General features: G+C 43.0%; 1 protein-coding gene across 1 annotated transcript; it reads left to right on the top strand.

Annotated features, from left to right (window-relative positions):
• Positions 1-6,378: 6,378 nt before the first annotated feature.
• Positions 6,379-18,397, top strand: LOC117260372 (uncharacterized). Its single transcript, XM_078167439.1, has 6 exons — positions 6,379-6,518; positions 10,923-11,039; positions 12,114-12,387; positions 13,095-13,230; positions 16,435-16,580; positions 17,577-18,397. Exons 4-6 carry the CDS (start codon positions 13,131-13,133, stop codon positions 17,685-17,687), a joined length of 357 nt encoding a protein of 118 aa, XP_078023565.1. The 5' UTR covers positions 6,379-6,518; positions 10,923-11,039; positions 12,114-12,387; positions 13,095-13,130; the 3' UTR covers positions 17,688-18,397.
• Positions 18,398-19,441: the final 1,044 nt, after the last annotated feature.

Below are 19,441 nucleotides of genomic sequence, written 5' to 3' on the forward strand. Positions count from 1 at the left end.
TGCAGGATCACAGGTGTGTTTATCAGGATCAGGATCAGCTCTCTGCAGGGTCACAGGTGTGTTTATCAGGATCAGCTCTCTGCAGAGTCACAGGTGTGTTTATCAGGATCAGCTCTCTGCAGGATCACAGGTGTGTTCATCAGGATCAGGATCAGCTCTCTGCAGGGTCACAGGTGTGTTTATCAGGATCAGCTCTCGGCAGGATCACAGGTGTGTTTATCAGGATCAGCTTTCTGCAGGGTCACAGGTGTGTTTATCAGGATCAGCTCTCTGCAGGGTCACAGGTGTGTTTATCAGGATCAGCTCTCTGCAGGGTCACAGGTGTGTTTATCAGGATCAGGATCAGCTCTCTGCAGGATCACAGGTGTGTTTATCAGGATCAGCTCTCTGCAAGATCACAGGTGTGTTTATCAGGATCAGCTCTCTGCAGGATCACAGGTGTGTTTATCAGGATCAGAATCAGCTCTCTGCAGGATCACAGGTGTGTTTATCAGGATCAGCTCTCTGCAGGATCACAGGTGTGTTTATCAGGATCAGCTCTCTGCAGGGTCACATGTGTGTTTATCAGGCTCAGCTCTCTGCAGGGTCACAGGTGTGTTTATCAGGATCAGGATCAGCTCTCTGCGGGATCACAGGTGTGTTTATCAGGATCAGCTCTCAGCAGGGTCACAGGTGTGTTTATCAGGATCAGCTCTCTGCAGGGTCACAAGTGTGTTTATCAGGATCAGCTCTCAGCAGGGTCACAGGTGTGTTTATCAGGATCAGGATCAGCTCTCTGCAGGGTCACAGGTGTGTTTATCAGGATCAGCTCTCTGCAGGATCACAGGTGTGTTTATCAGGATCAGGCTCAGCTCTCTGCAGGATCACAGGTGTGTTTATCAGGATCAGCTCTCTGCAGGATCACAGGTGTGTTTATCAGGATCAGCTCTCAGCAGGGTCACATGTGTGTTTATCAGGATCAGGATCAGCTCTCTGCAGGGTCACAGGTGTGTTTATCAGGATCAGGATCAGTTCTCTGTAGGATCACAGGTGTGTTTATCAGGATCAGGATCAGCTCTCTGCAGGATCACAGGTGTGTTTATCAGGATCAGGATCAGCTCTCTGTAGGATCATAGGTGTGTTTATCAGGATCAGCTCTCTGCAGGATCACAGGTGTGTTTATCGGGATCAGAATCAGCTCTCTGCAGGATCACAGGTGTGTTTATCAGGATCAGGATCAGCTCTCTGCAGGGTCACAGGTGTGTTTATCAGGATCAGCTCTCTGCAGAGTCACAGGTGTGTTTATCAGGATCAGCTCTCTGCAGGATCACAGGTGTGTTCATCAGGATCAGGATCAGCTCTCTGCAGGGTCACAGGTGTGTTTATCAGGATCAGCTCTCGGCAGGATCACAGGTGTGTTTATCAGGATCAGCTTTCTGCAGGGTCACAGGTGTGTTTATCAGGATCAGCTCTCTGCAGGGTCACAGGTGTGTTTATCAGGATCAGCTCTCTGCAGGGTCACAGGTGTGTTTATCAGGATCAGGATCAGCTCTCTGCAGGATCACAGGTGTGTTTATCAGGATCAGCTCTCTGCAAGATCACAGGTGTGTTTATCAGGATCAGCTCTCTGCAGGATCACAGGTGTGTTTATCAGGATCAGAATCAGCTCTCTGCAGGATCACAGGTGTGTTTATCAGGATCAGCTCTCTGCAGGATCACAGGTGTGTTTATCAGGATCAGCTCTCTGCAGGGTCACATGTGTGTTTATCAGGCTCAGCTCTCTGCAGGGTCACAGGTGTGTTTATCAGGATCAGGATCAGCTCTCTGCGGGATCACAGGTGTGTTTATCAGGATCAGCTCTCAGCAGGGTCACAGGTGTGTTTATCAGGATCAGCTCTCTGCAGGGTCACAAGTGTGTTTATCAGGATCAGCTCTCAGCAGGGTCACAGGTGTGTTTATCAGGATCAGGATCAGCTCTCTGCAGGGTCACAGGTGTGTTTATCAGGATCAGCTCTCAGCAGGGTCACAAGTGTGTTTATCAGGATCAGCTCTCTGCAGGGTCACAGGTGTGTTTATCAGGATCAGGATCAGCTCTCTGCAGGATCACAGGTGTGTTTATCAGGATCAGGATCAGCTCTCTGCAGGGTCACATGTGTGTTTATCAGGATCAGCTCTCTGCAGGGTCACAGGTGTGTTTATCAGGATCAGGATCAGCTCTCTGCAGGATCATAGGTGTGTTTATCAGGATCAGCTCTCTGCAGGATCACAGGTGTGTTTATCAGGATCAGGCTCAGCTCTCTGCAGGATCACAGGTGTGTTTATCAGGATCAGCTCTCTGCAGGATCACAGGTGTGTTTATCAGGATCAGCTCTCAGCAGGGTCACATGTGTGTTTATCAGGATCAGGATCAGCTCTCTGCAGGGTCACAGGTGTGTTTATCAGGATCAGCTCTCTGCAGGGTCACAGGTGTGTTTATCAGGATCAGGATCAGCTCTCTGCAGGATCATAGGTGTGTTTATCAGGATCAGCTCTCTGCAGGATCACAGGTGTGTTTATCAGGATCAGAATCAGCTCTCTGCAGGATCACAGGTGTGTTTATCAGGATCAGCTCTCTGCAGGATCACAGGTGTGTTTATCAGGATCAGCTCTCTGCAGGGTCACATGTGTGTTTATCAGGCTCAGCTCTCTGCAGGGTCACAGGTGTGTTTATCAGGATCAGGATCAGCTCTCTGCGGGATCACAGGTGTGTTTATCAGGATCAGCTCTCAGCAGGGTCACAGGTGTGTTTATCAGGATCAGCTCTCTGCAGGGTCACAAGTGTGTTTATCAGGATCAGCTCTCAGCAGGGTCACAGGTGTGTTTATCAGGATCAGGATCAGCTCTCTGCAGGGTCACAGGTGTGTTTATCAGGATCAGCTCTCAGCAGGGTCACAAGTGTGTTTATCAGGATCAGCTCTCTGCAGGGTCACAGGTGTGTTTATCAGGATCAGGATCAGCTCTCTGCAGGATCACAGGTGTGTTTATCAGGATCAGGATCAGCTCTCTGCAGGGTCACATGTATGTTTATCAGGATCAGCTCTCTGCAGGGTCACAGGTGTGTTTATCAGGATCAGGATCAGCTCTCTGCAGGATCATAGGTGTGTTTATCAGGATCAGCTCTCTGCAGGATCACAGGTGTGTTTATCAGGATCAGGCTCAGCTCTCTGCAGGATCACAGGTGTGTTTATCAGGATCAGCTCTCTGCAGGATCACAGGTGTGTTTATCAGGATCAGCTCTCAGCAGGGTCACATGTGTGTTTATCAGGATCAGGATCAGCTCTCTGCAGGGTCACAGGTGTGTTTATCAGGATCAGGATCAGCTCTCTGCAGGGTCACAGGTGTGTTTATCAGGATCAGCTCTCTGCAGGGTCACAGGTGTGTTTATCAGGATCAGGATCAGCTCTCTGCAGGATCATAGGTGTGTTTATCAGGCTCAGCTCTCTGCAGGATCACAGGTGTGTTTATCAGGATCAGGCTCAGCTCTCTGCAGGATCACAGGTGTGTTTATCAGGATCAGCTCTCTGCAGGATCACAGGTGTGTTTATCAGGATCAGCTCTCAGCAGGGTCACATGTGTGTTTATCAGGATCAGGATCAGCTCTCTGCAGGGTCACAGGTGTGTTTATCAGGATCAGGATCAGCTCTCTGCAGGATCACAGGTGTGTTTATCAGGATCAGCTCTCTGCAGGATCACAGGTGTGTTTATCAGGATCAGGATCAGCTCTCTGCAGGATCACAGGTGTGTTTATCAGGATCAGCTCTCAGCAGGGTCACAGGTGTGTTTATCAGGATCAGGATCAGCTCTCTGCAGGATCACAGGTGTGTTTATCAGGATCAGCTCTCAGCAGGGTCACATGTGTGTTTATCAGGATCAGGATCAGCTCTCTGCAGGGTCACATGTGTGTTTATCAGGATCAGCTCTCTGCAGGGTCACAGGTGTGTTTATCAGAATCAGCTCTCTGCAAGGTCACAGGTGTGTTTATCAGGATCAGGATCAGCTCTCTGCAGGATCACAGGTGTGTTTATCAGAATCAGCTCTCTGCAGGGTCACAGGTGTGTTTATCAGGATCAGGATCAGCTCTCTGCAGGATCATAGGTGTGTTTATCAGGATCAGCTCTCTGCAGGGTCACAGGTGTGTTTATCAGGATCAGCTCTCTGCAGGATCACAGGTGTGTTTATCAGGATCAGGCTCAGCTCTCTGCAGGATCACAGGTGTGTTTATCAGGATCAGCTCTCTGCAGGATCACAGGTGTGTTTATCAGGATCAGCTCTCAGCAGGGTCACATGTGTGTTTATCAGGATCAGGATCAGCACTCTGCAGGGTCACAGATGTGTTTATCAGGATCAGGATCAGCTCTCTGCAGGATCACAGGTGTGTTTATCAGGATCAGCTCTCTGCAGGATCACAGGTGTGTTTATCAGGATCAGGATCAGCTCTCTGCAGGATCACAGGTGTGTTTATCAGGATCAGCTCTCAGCAGGGTCACATGTGTGTTTATCAGGATCAGGATCAGCTCTCTGCAGGATCACAGGTGTGTTTATCAGGATCAGCTCTCTGCAGGGTCACATGTGTGTTTATCAGGATCAGCTCTCTGCAGGGTCACAGGTGTGTTTATCAGGATCAGGATCAGCTCTCTGCAGGATCATAGGTGTGTTTATCAGGATCAGCTCTCTGCAGGGTCACAGGTGTGTTTATCAGGATCAGCTCTCGGCAGGATCACATGTGTGTTTATCAGGATCAGGATCAGCTCTCTGCAGGGTCACAGGTGTGTTTATCAGGATCAGGATCAGCTCTCTGCAGGATCACAGGTGTGTTTATCAGGATCAGGATCAGCTCTCTGCAGGATCACAGGTGTGTTTATCAGGATCAGCTCTCTGCAGGGTCACATGTGTGTTTATCAGGATCAGCTCTCTGCAGGGTCACAGGTGTGTTTATCAGGATCAGGATCAGCTCTCTGCAGGATCACAGGTGTGTTTATCAGGATCAGCTCTCTACAGGGTCACAGGTGTGTTTATCAGGATCAGCTCTCTGCAGGATCACAGGTGTGTTTATCAGGATTAGGATCAGCTCTCTGCAGAGTCACAGGTGTGTTTATCAGGATCAGGATCAGTTCTCTGTAGGATCATAGGTGTGTTTATCAGGATCAGTTCTCTGTAGGATCACAGGTGTGTTTATCAGGATCAGGATCAGCTCTCTGCAGGATCACAGGTGTGTTTATCAGGATCAGGATCAGCTCTCTGCAGGATCACAGGTGTGTTTATCAGGATCAGGATCAGCTCTCTGTAGGATCATAGGTGTGTTTATCAGGATCAGCTCTCTGTAGGATCACAGGTGTGTTTATCAGGATCAGCTCTCTGCAGGGTCACAGGTGTGTTTATCAGGATCAGGATCAGCTCTCTGCAGGGTCACAGGTGTGTTTATCAGGATCAGCTCTCTGCAGGATCACAGGTGTGTTTATCAGGATCAGCTCTCTACAGGGTCACAGGTGTGTTTATCAGGATCAGGATCAGCTCTCTGCAGGATCACAGGTGTGTTTATCATGATCAGGATCAGCTCTCTGCAGGGTCACAGGTGTGTTTATCAGGATCAGCTCTCTGCAGGGTCACAGGTGTGTTTATCAGGATCAGCTCTCTGCAGGGTCACAGGTGTGTTTATCAGGATCAGCTCTCTGCAGGACTCTGACGGGAAGTATTTCTACACTGTAGTGTGAGTACTTTTACTGCAGGACAGAATGTGAGTACTAAGTGGTTAATCATGTGACTGTAGGCATGTGCACCGTGAAGGTGTAAGTGAAGCAAGGTGGAGGATCTGGACCAGGATCAGGTGTAGGAGTGGGATCAGGTGTTGGAGTGGGATCAGGTGTAGCAGTGGGATCAGGTGTAGCAGTGGGATCAGGTGTAGCAGCGGGATCAGGTGTAGCAGCGGGATCACTGTACTGACCTGCTGTATGTGAACTGATCTGAGGTCTGAGGAAACATAGTGTCTGATGGCGTGTGTGCGAGTCTCGTGCTGATCTCAGGTCAGTGTGATGTGACTGATCAGGATTCATATGGAGAGCCTCCTGTCTCCTCTCACAGGAGGAGGAGGAGGAGGAGGAAGGTAGGGAGGGAGGAGGAAGAGATGCGTCCCAATTCGCTCCCCCGCCTCCTCGGTGACGGTGGTCGGTCAGAGCGGCGGAGCAGCACCCGGTAAACCGTCGGTGTGAGACTGAGACCGACAGAGTTAACGGCAGACGCGTTGAGTTAAAGCGCAGCTCCGTGCAGACCGGAGGAGTCCCGGTGAAGGAGGCCGGTGGATCTGAACGGGACGCGGCCCGGCCGGGACTGCCGTCAGCTGACGGTCCGCTCCATCCGCCGACATCTTGCCTCAGACCGGAGGAGACCGGAGGAGACCGGAGCGTCCGCTTTTCACGGTCAAATGTCCGGATGGAGAGACGGCGGGGCCCGCGAGGTTCTTCGTGAGGCAGCCGAGAGCTACAGCGGAGCCGGTACCGGAGCCGGTAAGAGCCCGGAGGACGGGTAACACCGTCTGTGTGTCCATCTGTCTGTCTGTCTGTCTGTCTGCACTGCAGCAGCCGGGAAGTGACCGTCTGTCTGCTGCGGTAACGTTAGCAACTGTTGCTAGCAGCTAGCTACGAACGGCCATTTAAAAAACCCGATTTCCAGTGATGTATCGCTGATCGATAGCAGAGCGAACGAGTAGGTCGTTAACGATTATCGGCTATAAATCAATAAGCACCACTTTTCAATTCGGCGCATACAAACTGCAGCTCAGTTACGTGTTGGTGCGACTTTTCAGCCGAATGTTTCACTGTCTCACCGATCATTTTTATCCACATCGTAATTATGCTACGTGACTGGGCGGTAACTTGAGGTTGCTGTGATTCGCCTAACGTTTAACGGGTAAATCCACTGGAATGACAATTGATTGTTGGTTTACTTGTGTGCCGAAAACACCAGCAGAACCTCGATTACCACCTTTTACAATGTTCGTTCGTGTTGTGTGTATATTGAGTGAAAATATATGAAAGCACATAAAAATGTCGGATTTTTAAATGTAGTTCGGAAAGCGTTCAGTGGATCAGATTTGATGGCGGGAACGACTTTCAACATTAAACGTATAAATCTTGCAGGAATGAGAAATGAATGTTCTTTTACTTGTGTGCCGAAAGTAACAGATGAACTAAAGGTTACAATCTGTTCAGATGTCCCGCCGGATTATTGATTAGCTGAGTCAAAAAATATGGAAATACATTAAAATGTCGGATTTTTAAATGTAGTTCGGAAAGCGTTCAGTGGATCAGAGTGATAGCCGCAACGACTTTCAACATTAAACGTATAAATCTTGCAGGAATGAGAAATGAATGTTCTTTTATTTGTGTGCCGAAAGTACCAGAATAACCTAAAATTACCATCTGTTAAAATATGCTGTCGGGATATTGATTAGTTAAGTCAGAAAATATGAAAATACATAAAAATGTCAGATTTTCGGAATGCGTTCAAACGATGGGTTTGATGGTGGAACATGATGTGTGAGCTCTCACCGCTGCAGAGTGACATCAGCTAATACTTGTATTTTATATTAACATGGTTAGCATTTCTAGTGTTGTATGCTGGTTTGAACTGCAGCTAAGCTAACATGCTAACTAGCAGCTGTGATGTTAAAGGGACAGTGAACAGCTAATCGAACACACATTAACATGACAGTTTGTATAAAGTCAATAAATAAATAAATGATAAAAACATTCACGGTGATCCAGAATCAGAGTCAAAACTGACACTGAAGGCCCAACACATCACATGACAAATATATTCATTTTGATTTTACAGCGCAGACAGCAGCCATCAGTTCATTGTAGTGTTCGTTGTTTTACAGGTTCATTTTCCAGCTGAAACTTGTTTTCATATGAAACATAATTGAGCTGCCGTCAGTGTTCATTCTGACGAACGTGTTTATTAGTGTCAGTCACATTTTAGTCATTTTTATCCTTCACAGTTTTAGTTGACAAAACGCAAATATTTTAGTTGAAACTTCAAAAAGTTTCATTTGAAAATTTAAAAGATTTTAGTCGACGAAAATTAAAAATGATTATTCACCTTTAGTCCTGATGTTTTCTATCTGTGTTTTCAGACTCAAGGTGACAGGGTGTATGAAATGATGTGTGTGTGTCATGTCTCCAGCAGTGTGTGACAGGTTTAATGATTTATGAACACACACACTGACCATCATTTGAGAAGCTCAGCATCTCTTGTGATGCTCTCAAGCACGTTGATTATTTACAACTGTCAAACTGGTGCAGACTATTTACTGGAGTTAACAGCCTGACGCTCATTACGCATCTGAAGATCAAGTAAGCTGTCAGTCAATACGTTTACATGCCCAGTTTAATTCCACTTTTAATCGGAATGAAAGGCCATTCCGATTAAAAGTGGTCATGTAAACGGTCATTCCGATTGAAAATTAAATCCGATTAAAGGGGGTGGTTTATTCCGTTTGTCATTCCGAATGTAAGAATTTTGTGTGCATGTATACACTCATTCCTCTTTAAATTCGTTCCGGTCTTTCTGCGCATGCTCGTTTCCTTGCCCTTCTGGCGCGATGACGTATATAGTGCGCATAGCAACGAGCTGCATAGCAACGGGCTGAGATAGAGCAGTCGGACTCGTTGAGCTCACCGGTTTCCATTCTCCACAGCACGGTCCTCTATCTCCCTTCTTCGACCTTCTACCTCCCTTCTCCTCTTCAACAGACGAAGCATTAGCAGAACAAGGTTGTTGTCGTACTGCTGTTTCAAGAATATAAGCAAAACACACCTGAAAAACGCACTAAGAACGGCGTCATCAAGCATCTTGTTATCCGGAGCGAGGACTATACAGTGTTTTCTTCCGGTAAACATAAACACGTAACATCCGCCCCGCCCCCCAATCAGAAACCTTCCCTGCCCCAAACCTTGCGCAGACCTGAATAAAGGTGATTGAACTGATCTCTGTGTAAACCCTCATTCAGAATGAATATTTCCCATGTAAACTACCTGGAAAGACTTTAATTCAGAATGATTTCATTCAGATTTATTTCATTCTGAATGAGAAGCTATCATGTAACCGTAGCCAGTGTCGACAGTCACCAACATTAACATCACATCTCGTCAACGACAATTAAACACAGATTTCATCTTAGTTTTTATCATCGGGATCTGTTTTATTATCGGGATCTGTTTTATATCAGGATCTGTTTTATATCAGGATCTGTTTTATATCAGGATGTGTTTTATCATCAGGATCTGTTTTATATCAGGATCTGTTTTATTATCGGGATCTGTTTTATATCAGGATCTGTTTTATCATCAGGATCTGTTTTATATCAGGATCTGTTTTATCACCAGGATCTGTTTTATATCAGGATGTGTTTTATATCAGGATCTGTTTTATCATCAGGATCTGTTTTATCATCAGGATGTGTTTTATATCAGGATGTGTTTTATATCAGGATCTGTTTTATCATCAGGATCTGTTTTATTATCGGGATCTGTTTTATATCAGGATGTGTTTTATATCAGGATCTGTTTTATCATCGGGATCTGTTTTGTCATCGGGATCTGTTTTATTATCAGGATCTGTTTTATATCAGGATGTGTTTTATCATCAGGATCTGTTTTATTATCAGGATCTGTTTTATATCAGGATCTGTTTTATATCAGGATCTGTTTTATCATCAGGATCTGTTTTATTATCAGGATCTGTTTTATATCAGGATGTGTTTTATCATCAGGATCTGTTTTATATCAGGATCTGTTTTATTATCGGGATCTGTTTTATATCAGGATCTGTTTTATCATCAGGATCTGTTTTATATCAGGATCTGTTTTATCACCAGGATCTGTTTTATATCAGGATGTGTTTTATATCAGGATCTGTTTTATCATCAGGATCTGTTTTATCATCAGGATGTGTTTTATATCAGGATCTGTTTTATATCAGGATCTGTTTTATCATCAGGATCTGTTTTATTATCGGGATCTGTTTTATATCAGGATGTGTTTTATATCAGGATCTGTTTTATCATCGGGATCTGTTTTGTCATCGGGATCTGTTTTATTATCAGGATCTGTTTTATATCAGGATCTGTTTTATATCAGGATCTGTTTTATCATCAGGATCTGTTTTATTATCGGGATCTGTTTTATATCAGGATCTGTTTTATCATCAGGATCTGTTTTATTATCGGGATCTGTTTTATATCAGGATCTGTTTTATATCAGGATCTGTTTTATCATCGGGATCTGTTTTGTCATCGGGATCTGTTTTGTCATCGGGATCTGTTTTATATCAGGATCTGTTTTATATCAGGATCTGTTTTATATCAGGATCTGTTTTATCATCGGGATCTGTTTTGTCATCGGGATCTGTTTTATCATCAGGATCTGTTTTATATCAGGATCTGTTTTATATCAGGATCTGTTTTATCATCAGAATCTGTTTTATATCAGGATCTGTTTTATCACCAGGATCTGTTTTATATCAGGATCTGTTTTATCATCAGGATCTGTTTTATATCAGGATCTGTTTTATCACCAGGATCTGTTTTATATCAGGATCTGTTTTATATCAGGATCTGTTTTATCATCAGGATGTGTTTTATCATCAGGATCTGTTTTATCATCAGGATCTGTTTTATATCAGGATCTGTTTTATCACCAGGATCTGTTTTATATCAGGATCTGTTTTATATCAGGATCTGTTTTATCATCGGGATCTGTTTTATATCAGGATCTGTTTTATCATCGGGATCTGTTTTATCATCAGGATCTGTTTTATCATCAGGATCTGTTTTATATCAGGATCTGTTTTATTACCTGACAATCTGTTAGATCGTCTTCATCCTCCTCTTCCTCTCTGTGCCACAGTGACTCTTCATGATCAGCTCCATCTGAGTGACGGCTGTCGGCCATGATCGGAGGACCCTTCATCTATACCCACAAGGAGGAGGTGTTGATCTCCAGGGTGTACCGCGATGACATCAGGTGAGTCCTGCAGGTCACCATGACAAAAGGGAGCAGTGAAACTCTGAGTTTGTTCAGCCTGAGATGAAACTCTGAGTTTTCCATTTCACAAAGCCAGCTCAGTGTAACCCTGAGTCAGTTACTATGGCAACATACTCTGTGAAGCTAACCTGCTGAGTCACAGGTTTGCTTCATGTCAGCCTGAGGCTGAGCGTGTAGCAGGAAGTAGAAACATGGCGTGTCCTTTAGTGAATGAAGTGGTGGAGGTTGAGGCCCAGTGTATTCAGAGGCTGTTGTGTAAGGAGAAGGTGATTAGAGCCTGTTTGGATGTCTCCCTGGAGGAGTGTCTATATGAAAGATACTGTTTGACCTCACACTCTATCATTTATCTAACAATCTGTTCCACCCACATATATCACATATTACACATCCTGGATTTACATTATCATCACAGCACATTTTATGCATTGTCCTTTGATTCTTTTCTTTATAACATCAGAGACACTGAACACATCAGAGAGACAGCGGTTTGTCGGCCCGTAAGAAAAGTGTCTCTGGCTCTGAAAAGACTTTGGACCCTTGTTGTGGTTTTCCGTGGACATAAATCAGGGAACAAAACCCAAAAAATAATGTTTAAAAAAAGAACTGCAGGTTTGTCAGTGTTAATGAGAAATGAATCTACGTGGACACATGATGCAGTGATTCATGAATACTTTTCATATATTCAAAGACTCTGCGGTTCAAATATATGAACACTGTTAAGATAGAAACATGTTTCTGTATGTTAGACACATGACCTCATCACATGACATCACCTCACATTACCTATTAACTCTACAGTCTGTTCCCATCACACCTCACGATGTTCAGCTGCAGCTGACGCAAGAGATTTGTTTCATGTCTTCAGTTGGGATGAAAGAAGTTCTGCTTCCTGTCTCTGAGAATCATGTTATCTGCACTCTACTGATGATGTCTTTATAAGCTCACCCTGAACACGCTTCCCTCAGGCTGATTGAACTGATTGTGATCAGCTGTTCTGTTTCTCAGCTCAGGCTCAGAGTTTGTTAACCCTGATCCTGATCTCTGTCTCTGCAGGGATCCATCCCATAATGTTGTCACACACTGAGAGCCTGCAGTTGTACTGCAGTGGTCCCGTGTTGTCTCTGTCCAGGAGGATCGCCGTGGACGCCTCCAAGACAGTGTCATCCACCGCCGCACCAGCTTCTTCCACGTGAAGCGCTCCAACATCTGGCTGGCAGCCGTCACTCAGCGGAACATCGACACCACCATGGTGTTCCAGTTCTTCTACAAGATGTGTGACGTCATGTCCGCTTAGCAAGGAGAACGTCGAGAACAACTTCGTCAGACGGTAAACTTTTACTTTGAAAGGGAGGGACAGGAAGCTGTGACAGATCAAAGGTCAGGTGTTTAAACTCCAACAGGAAGTGGTCCCTCCGCCACGTGACACCACCGTCTTTCTGCCGCTCTGTGGTTTTTTTAGGTTTTGATTTTTGTAAGCGTTGGATGAGAAAATCAAAACCTAAAGAAAATACAGTGCCGACGGGAGCCGACGCCAAGCTGCTGTTTGTTTGTTTGTTTGTTTGTTTGTTTGTGTGTGTCCTGCAGTTACCCTCAGAGCTCAGAGACCTGAGCTCATCATCATCATCATCATCAGTTCAGTTACCTGACACTGTTAACAGGAGATGTGACATCATGACTGACAGCAGTGTGAGCCAATCGGAGGGCTGCTCACTAGTGGTCGGACAGGTGTGTCGGCGGGGCCTCTCCTGCACAGATTCTGGCTCCAAATGACCAGAATCACCACCAGAGCAAGATGGCGGTGGCCATGTCCAAAGTTTGGCTTCATTGTGGGGACAAAATGGAGACATGTCGGCCATCTTTATTTACAGTCTGTGATGTCACAGCGATGTGTCAACCTCACCGCCGAATCAGAGACTCACACTGTCCTGCGGTCCTCCTAAATAAACAGAACTGTTAACGTTCATATTTCTCCAATATGGCGGTGACATTGACGTCCGATCCAGCAGCCAATCAGACGTTTGTCTCCGCCCACAGACCAAAGAGGAGTAGTCTCAGATCACCTGTCAGGTGATGGGTCAGATTGGCTGGAGGCGGGAAGGAATCAAGGACAGACGGAACAAGCTCCTCCTGGATGTGTTGGAGAGCGTCAACCTGTTCCTGTCCCCGCAAGGTAACTGTCCTCACACATGTCAACCTGTTCCTGTCCCCGCAAGGTAACTGTCCTCACACATGTCAACTGCTCCTGTCTCTGCAAGGTAACTGTCCTCACACATGTCAACTGCTCCTGTCTCCACAAGGTAACTGTCCTCACACATGTCAACCTGTTCCTGTCCCCGCAAGGTAACTGTCCTCACACATGTCAACTGCTCCTGTCTCTGCAAGGTAACTGTCCTCACACATGTCAACTGCTCCTGTCTCCACAAGGTAACTGTCCTCACACATGTCAACTGCTCCTGTCCCCGCAAGGTAACTGTCCTCACATATGTCAACCTCCCCACGAGGTAACTGACATAGCACTCTACCACTGATGCGGGTCCTGAAACTATTGCACATGTACATGTCCAGGCACCCTTAAAATGAAACAGAAAATTCATCTTTAACAGCACTAAGAGCAGAAACCATTCAGTTCTTCCATGAAATGTGTCTATCAGCAGAGCTGCTGTGGGGACACGGGAACGGTTGCTCCAGGGCCCAGGGGCCCCCTGACGGTCTTCCTCGTAATGACTGTCACTAGCGGTTACTGTACATAACCAGCGCAGGGCCGGAAACATAGACATATATACGTAGACGCCGCATCGAGCGCTGAGCCGTACGTCAACGTCGCCGCCATATTGGATGTGGCAAGGCTGCGCTGTAAACTAATACAAGTGAATGGACTTAATTTCATAAAGCGCCTTTCTACAAAGAGATTTACGTTAATGCCTCTCGTTTATTCATTCACACACACACTAATATACTTGGGAAACAGTTAGGCACCAAAACAATGTATTTGATCTTCTCAGATGGCTAAGATAAGAACTTTATTGATCCCACACAGGAGTAATTCACCTTACATCAGCTATAGAGAACAAGGTAGTGCCGGAAAAAATGCATCAAATATATATATATATATATATATATATATATATATACAGTAGTGCCGGAAAAAATACATCAAATATATATATATATATATATATATATATATATATATATATATATATATATATATATACAGTAGTGCCGGAAAAAATACATCATATATAGCCTATACATATATATATATATATATAGTACAGGCCAAAAGTTTGGACACACCTTCTCATTCAATGCGTTTTCTTTATTTTCATGACTATTTACATTGTAGATTCTCACTGAAGGCATCAAAACTATGAATGAACACATGTGGAGTTATGTACTTAACAAAAAAAGGTGAAATAACTGAAAACATGTTTTATATTCTAGTTTCTTCAAAATAGCCACCCTTTGCTCTGATTACTGCTTTGCACACTCTTGGCATTCTCTCCATGAGCTTCAAGAGGTAGTCACCTGAAATGGTTTTCCAACAGTCTTGAAGGAGTTCCCAGAGGTGTTTAGCACTTGTTGGCCCTTTTGCCTTCACTCTGCGGTCCAGCTCACCCCAAACCATCTGGATTGGGTTCAGGTCCGGTGACTGTGGAGGCCAGGTCATCTGCCGCAGCACTCCATCACTCTCCTTCTTGGTCAAATAGCCCTTACACAGCCTGGAGGTGTGTTTGGGGTCATTGTCCTGTTGAAAAATAAATGATCGTCCAACTAAACGCAAACCGGATGGGATGGCATGTCGCTGCAGGATGCTGTGGTAGCCATGCTGGTTCAGTGTGCCTTCAATTTTGAATAAATCCCCAACAGTGTCACCAGCAAAACACCCCCACACCATCACACCTCCTCCTCCATGCTTCACAGTGGGAACCAGGCATGTGGAATCCATCCGTTCACCTTTTCTGCGTCTCACAAAGACACGGCGGTTGGAACCAAAGATCTCAAATTTGGACTCATCAGACCAAAGCACAGATTTCCACTGGTCTAATGTCCATTCCTTGTGTTTCTTGGCCCAAACAAATCTCTTCTGCTTGTTGCCTCTCCTTAGCAGTGGTTTCCTAGCAGCTATTTGCCCATGAAGGCCTGATTGGCGCAGTCTCCTCTTAACAGTTGTTCTAGAGATGGGTCTGCTGCTAGAACTCTGTGTGGCATTCATCTGGTCTCTGATCTGAGCTGCTGTTAACTTGCCATTTCTGAGGCTGGTGACTCGGATGAACTTATCCTCAGAAGCAGAGGTGACTCTTGGTCTTCCTTTCCTGGGTCGGTCCTCATGTGTGCCAGTTTGGTTGTAGCGCTTGATGGTTTTTGCGACTCCACTTGGGGACACATTTAAAGTTTTTGCAATTTTCCGGACTGACTGACCTTCATTTCTTAAAGTAATGATGGCCACTGGTTTTTCTTTAGTTAGCTGATTGGTTCTTGCCATAATATGAATTTTAACAGTTGTCCAATAGGGCTGTCGGCTGTGTATTAACCTGACTTCTGCACAACACAACTGATGGTCCCAACCCCATTGATAAAGCAAGAAATTCCACTAATTAACCCTGATAAGGCACACGTGTGAAGTGGAAACCATTTCAGGTGACTACCTCTTGAAGCTCATGGAGAGAATGCCAAGAGTGTGCAAAGCAGTAATCAGAGCAAAGGGTGGCTATTTTGAAGAAACTAGAATATAAAACATGTTTTCAGTTATTTCACCTTTTTTTGTTAAGTACATAACTCCACATGTGTTCATTCATAGTTTTGATGCCTTCAGTGAGAATCTACAATGTAAATAGTCATGAAAAAAAAGAAAACGCATTGAATGAGAAGGTGTGTCCAAACTTTTGGCCTGTACTGTATATATATATATGTGTGTAGGCTATATATGATGTATTTTTTCCGGCACTACCTTGTTCTCTATAGCTGATGTATGGTGAATTACTCCTGTGTGGGATCAATAAAGTTCTTATCTTAGCCATCTGAGAAGATCAAATACATTGTTTTGGTGCCTAACTGTTTCCCAAGTATATTAGTGTGTGTGTGAATGAATAAACGAGAGGCATTAATGTGAATTTCTTTGTAGAAAGACGCTTTATGAAATTAAGTCCATTCACTTGTATTAGTTTACAGCGCAGCCTTGCCACATCCAATATGGCGGCGACGTTGACGTACGGCTCAGCGCTCGATGCGGCGTCTACGTATATATGTCTATGGCCGGAAAGGGCATCATAGTTGTTTAGTGAGGAGCAGCTGAGTGTTACAGTGATCCACCAGAGGGTGCCATCACACCATCCTCACCCACACCTGACCGTCTGTGTGTGTATGTGTGCAGGTCAGGTGCTCAGCGCTCACTTGTCGGGGCATGTGGTGATGAAGAGTTACCTGAGCGGGATGCCAGAGTGTAAAGTTCTGGATGAACGACAAGATCGTCATCGACAAGCAGGGCAAAGGAGGAAGTTCAGAGGACGTAGGCAAAAGGTGAGGTGAACGTGTCACACACTGCAATTAATAAACATGTTTGATTTAACTCATGGAAATAAATGATGAATGCAAAAATTAATAATACATTGATGGATTAAAAGTAAAATACAATTTTTTTAAAAAAAATCTTTTCTTATAAACAAAAAAAACAATTGTGAAATAAAGGAAATACGTTCAAAAATGAATTTAAATTAAGTGTAAAAAAATACATTAAAAATTTATGTAAAATAAAGAAACATTAAATGGGAAATAAATATATTAAAAAATAAACTTCAAATGAGTGTAAAGAATAAGCATTACATTTTTTAATTAAATGTATAATAAAGTAATACACTTATAAACTAAGTTCAAATACGTAATAAAAATAAGTAAGAGTTAGTGCCCGACGAGATGTCCATTATCAGGAATTAATGGACGATGCGATAAAGTCCATTCATTCCTGATCATGGACACCTCGTCAGGCATTAACTCTTACTTATACCATGGTCACTTACCAAAGACATTAATATTAAATCAATTATTTATGCTTTAATGTGTTTTACAGTTAAAATCAAGAGTTTTTCACAAGCCACAGCTGAGCGGACTATTTAATCTCTGTAGTTCACAGGCGTTGCCATGGAAACCTGCTGTGGCGGCAGCGTCGAGAGCATAGCGACTCTGATCAGTGAAGGGAAGTGAGATGATGGCTAAACGTTACGTGATATTATTCAGAAGATGATTATTTCAGAAAGCCAGTGCACTTCTTACCGCTTGTGTGTTACACACTCTGGTGGTCAGAGGATGATGTGCAAAAAAAACCTTGAGATATTACTTTCATGATTCAGTGGCGTTCATTTATAGGCCCAAGAAAATGTGTTTCAGATAATCAACATCCAAACAGTAGGCTAGTCAAAATCGTTGCAACAAATAATTCATAAGCATATAGTAGTCGGGAATAAATCATTTAAACACATTAACAAATTAACCCCCCCCCCCAATGTGTGTGGCGTTCAGGCTCCCTCAGGTCTGAAGGTGTTCGAGCCAGAACTCAACTACAGCGACCATGATGTCATCAGATGGGTTTGTTACATCAGATGGAGTGGCATCTACGAGACACGCTGCTGACCGCCACCACACGCCTCGTGACATCATCGTTATTATAGACCAGTGTGTGTGTGTGTGTGTGTTTGTTCAGTATTTGATCAGGGGGTGGAGCTTTGTGTGGGGACACAGATCAGCCAATCACATTCCAGACAGTTCTCCAGCTAATGTCATCGTTCATCACAAACACTGCACAGTCGGTATCAGACAGAAACCTCATTGACACTTCATAATGTGTCCACTGCCACATGATGAGGGTTAGTGTTTAAATGAATCATTCACAGCAGAGATGGAGCGCTTTACTCCATTACTCCACTTACTCTTAAATATGATCCAGAAATATATTCTCCCTAAAAGTCACGTGACTCTGACAATACTGACACGTGTTTAAAACTGTCCAACAACATTACAGAGTGTTAAACTGGTCACAGTAAGAGAAACCTCCTCAGTCTGCTGAGGGTTAATGATGATCACATGAGGACACTTGTTAGTCTGATCCAGTGAATGAGAGGGAGGACTGTCTCTGCAGGATCCTTCCTTGACTCTGAGAAACACCCGGGTCCTACATTTCCCATGATGTCTTTGTGCTTACCCAGCATGCCTCACTTCAGACACCTTAAACCTGTTGGTCCTTTGTTGTTATTGTTGTTATATTTTTACAGATTTGTATCCTGATGTTTGAATAGTCGTTTTTTTTCCAAATGTTTTTTCTTAATAAAATGATTTTGACAGACGAACGACTGATTCTGATCCTTCAACCAAACTTTATTGCCACAGCTCGCTGATTCAAAAAAGGTTTTAATAAAGTCTTTTTCACTGAGTCATAAAAAAACAGATTTAAAAATGAAACATGAGGAAAAATAAAGTGGAAGAAAAACAACTGAAGGAAGAAAAACAGAAAACATGATTATTATATTCAATAAAACGCTGCAGCTGTCTTATATAGAAGTTATATATATATATATATATATATATACACATATATATATGTATAAATGATGTACAATAAGATGTATATGTTTACGTATATAAATATGTATTATCTACAAGTTATGTAAGTTTTTAAACAAAATGGGAATATAAGTTATATACGAAATATATATTTATAATATAAACTATATTCGATAAAGCAAGTTGTAGAATATATTCAAGTTAAATATAAAACATACACACATGTTGAATTTTAATTATAACATACACAGACATAAATACATGTTGTATATTAAAAGTTATATAAATAATGAAAGTTACATATTAAAGTTGTGTATTATATGAAATATAAGATGTGATATATAAAATATAGACAAACGTTTATAAATAAGATGTTTATTCTTTAACATACAGGATATACAATGTGAAAGATTTATAGATTATGCTCTAATTTAACGTGATGTAATCTACAAGTTATGTAACTTATCAAACAGAATGTATGTTATATATGAAATATGAAGTATAAAGTAATGTATATATAACAAAGCGTATGTTGTATCATATATACAAGTTTTATATATCAAACATAGAATATGTCATATATGAAATATATACTATAAAATGTAAAAAGTGTATAAAAATGTAAGTTGTGCAAAATATGCACATTAAATATACATTAAAAGTTATATATAAATATATATGAAATATATATAATTTAACATATATACATGTGTATATATATATTTATATATGTTGAATTTTGATGATACATACATATAAATGTTTATTTTGTAACATACAAGATGTACAATGTAAACATGTCAAAACATAATGTTATAATTTAAAAA

The sequence above is a fragment of the Epinephelus lanceolatus genome, chromosome 4 (assembly GCF_041903045.1).
Source record: "Epinephelus lanceolatus isolate andai-2023 chromosome 4, ASM4190304v1, whole genome shotgun sequence".
Taxonomy (NCBI): Eukaryota; Metazoa; Chordata; class Actinopteri; order Perciformes; family Serranidae; genus Epinephelus; species Epinephelus lanceolatus.

Excerpts from the sequence above, each read along its gene's own strand:
- LOC117260372 (XM_078167439.1), top strand. The coding sequence starts at position 13,131 with ATGGGTCAGATTGGCTGGAGGCGGGAAGGAATCAAGGACAGACGGAAC. Across the intron at positions 13,231-16,434 it reads CCTGTTCCTGTCCCCGCAAG|GTCAGGTGCTCAGCGCTCAC; the intron begins GTAACTGTCCTC and ends GTATGTGTGCAG. Across the intron at positions 16,581-17,576 it reads TCAGAGGACGTAGGCAAAAG|GCTCCCTCAGGTCTGAAGGT; the intron begins GTGAGGTGAACG and ends TGTGGCGTTCAG.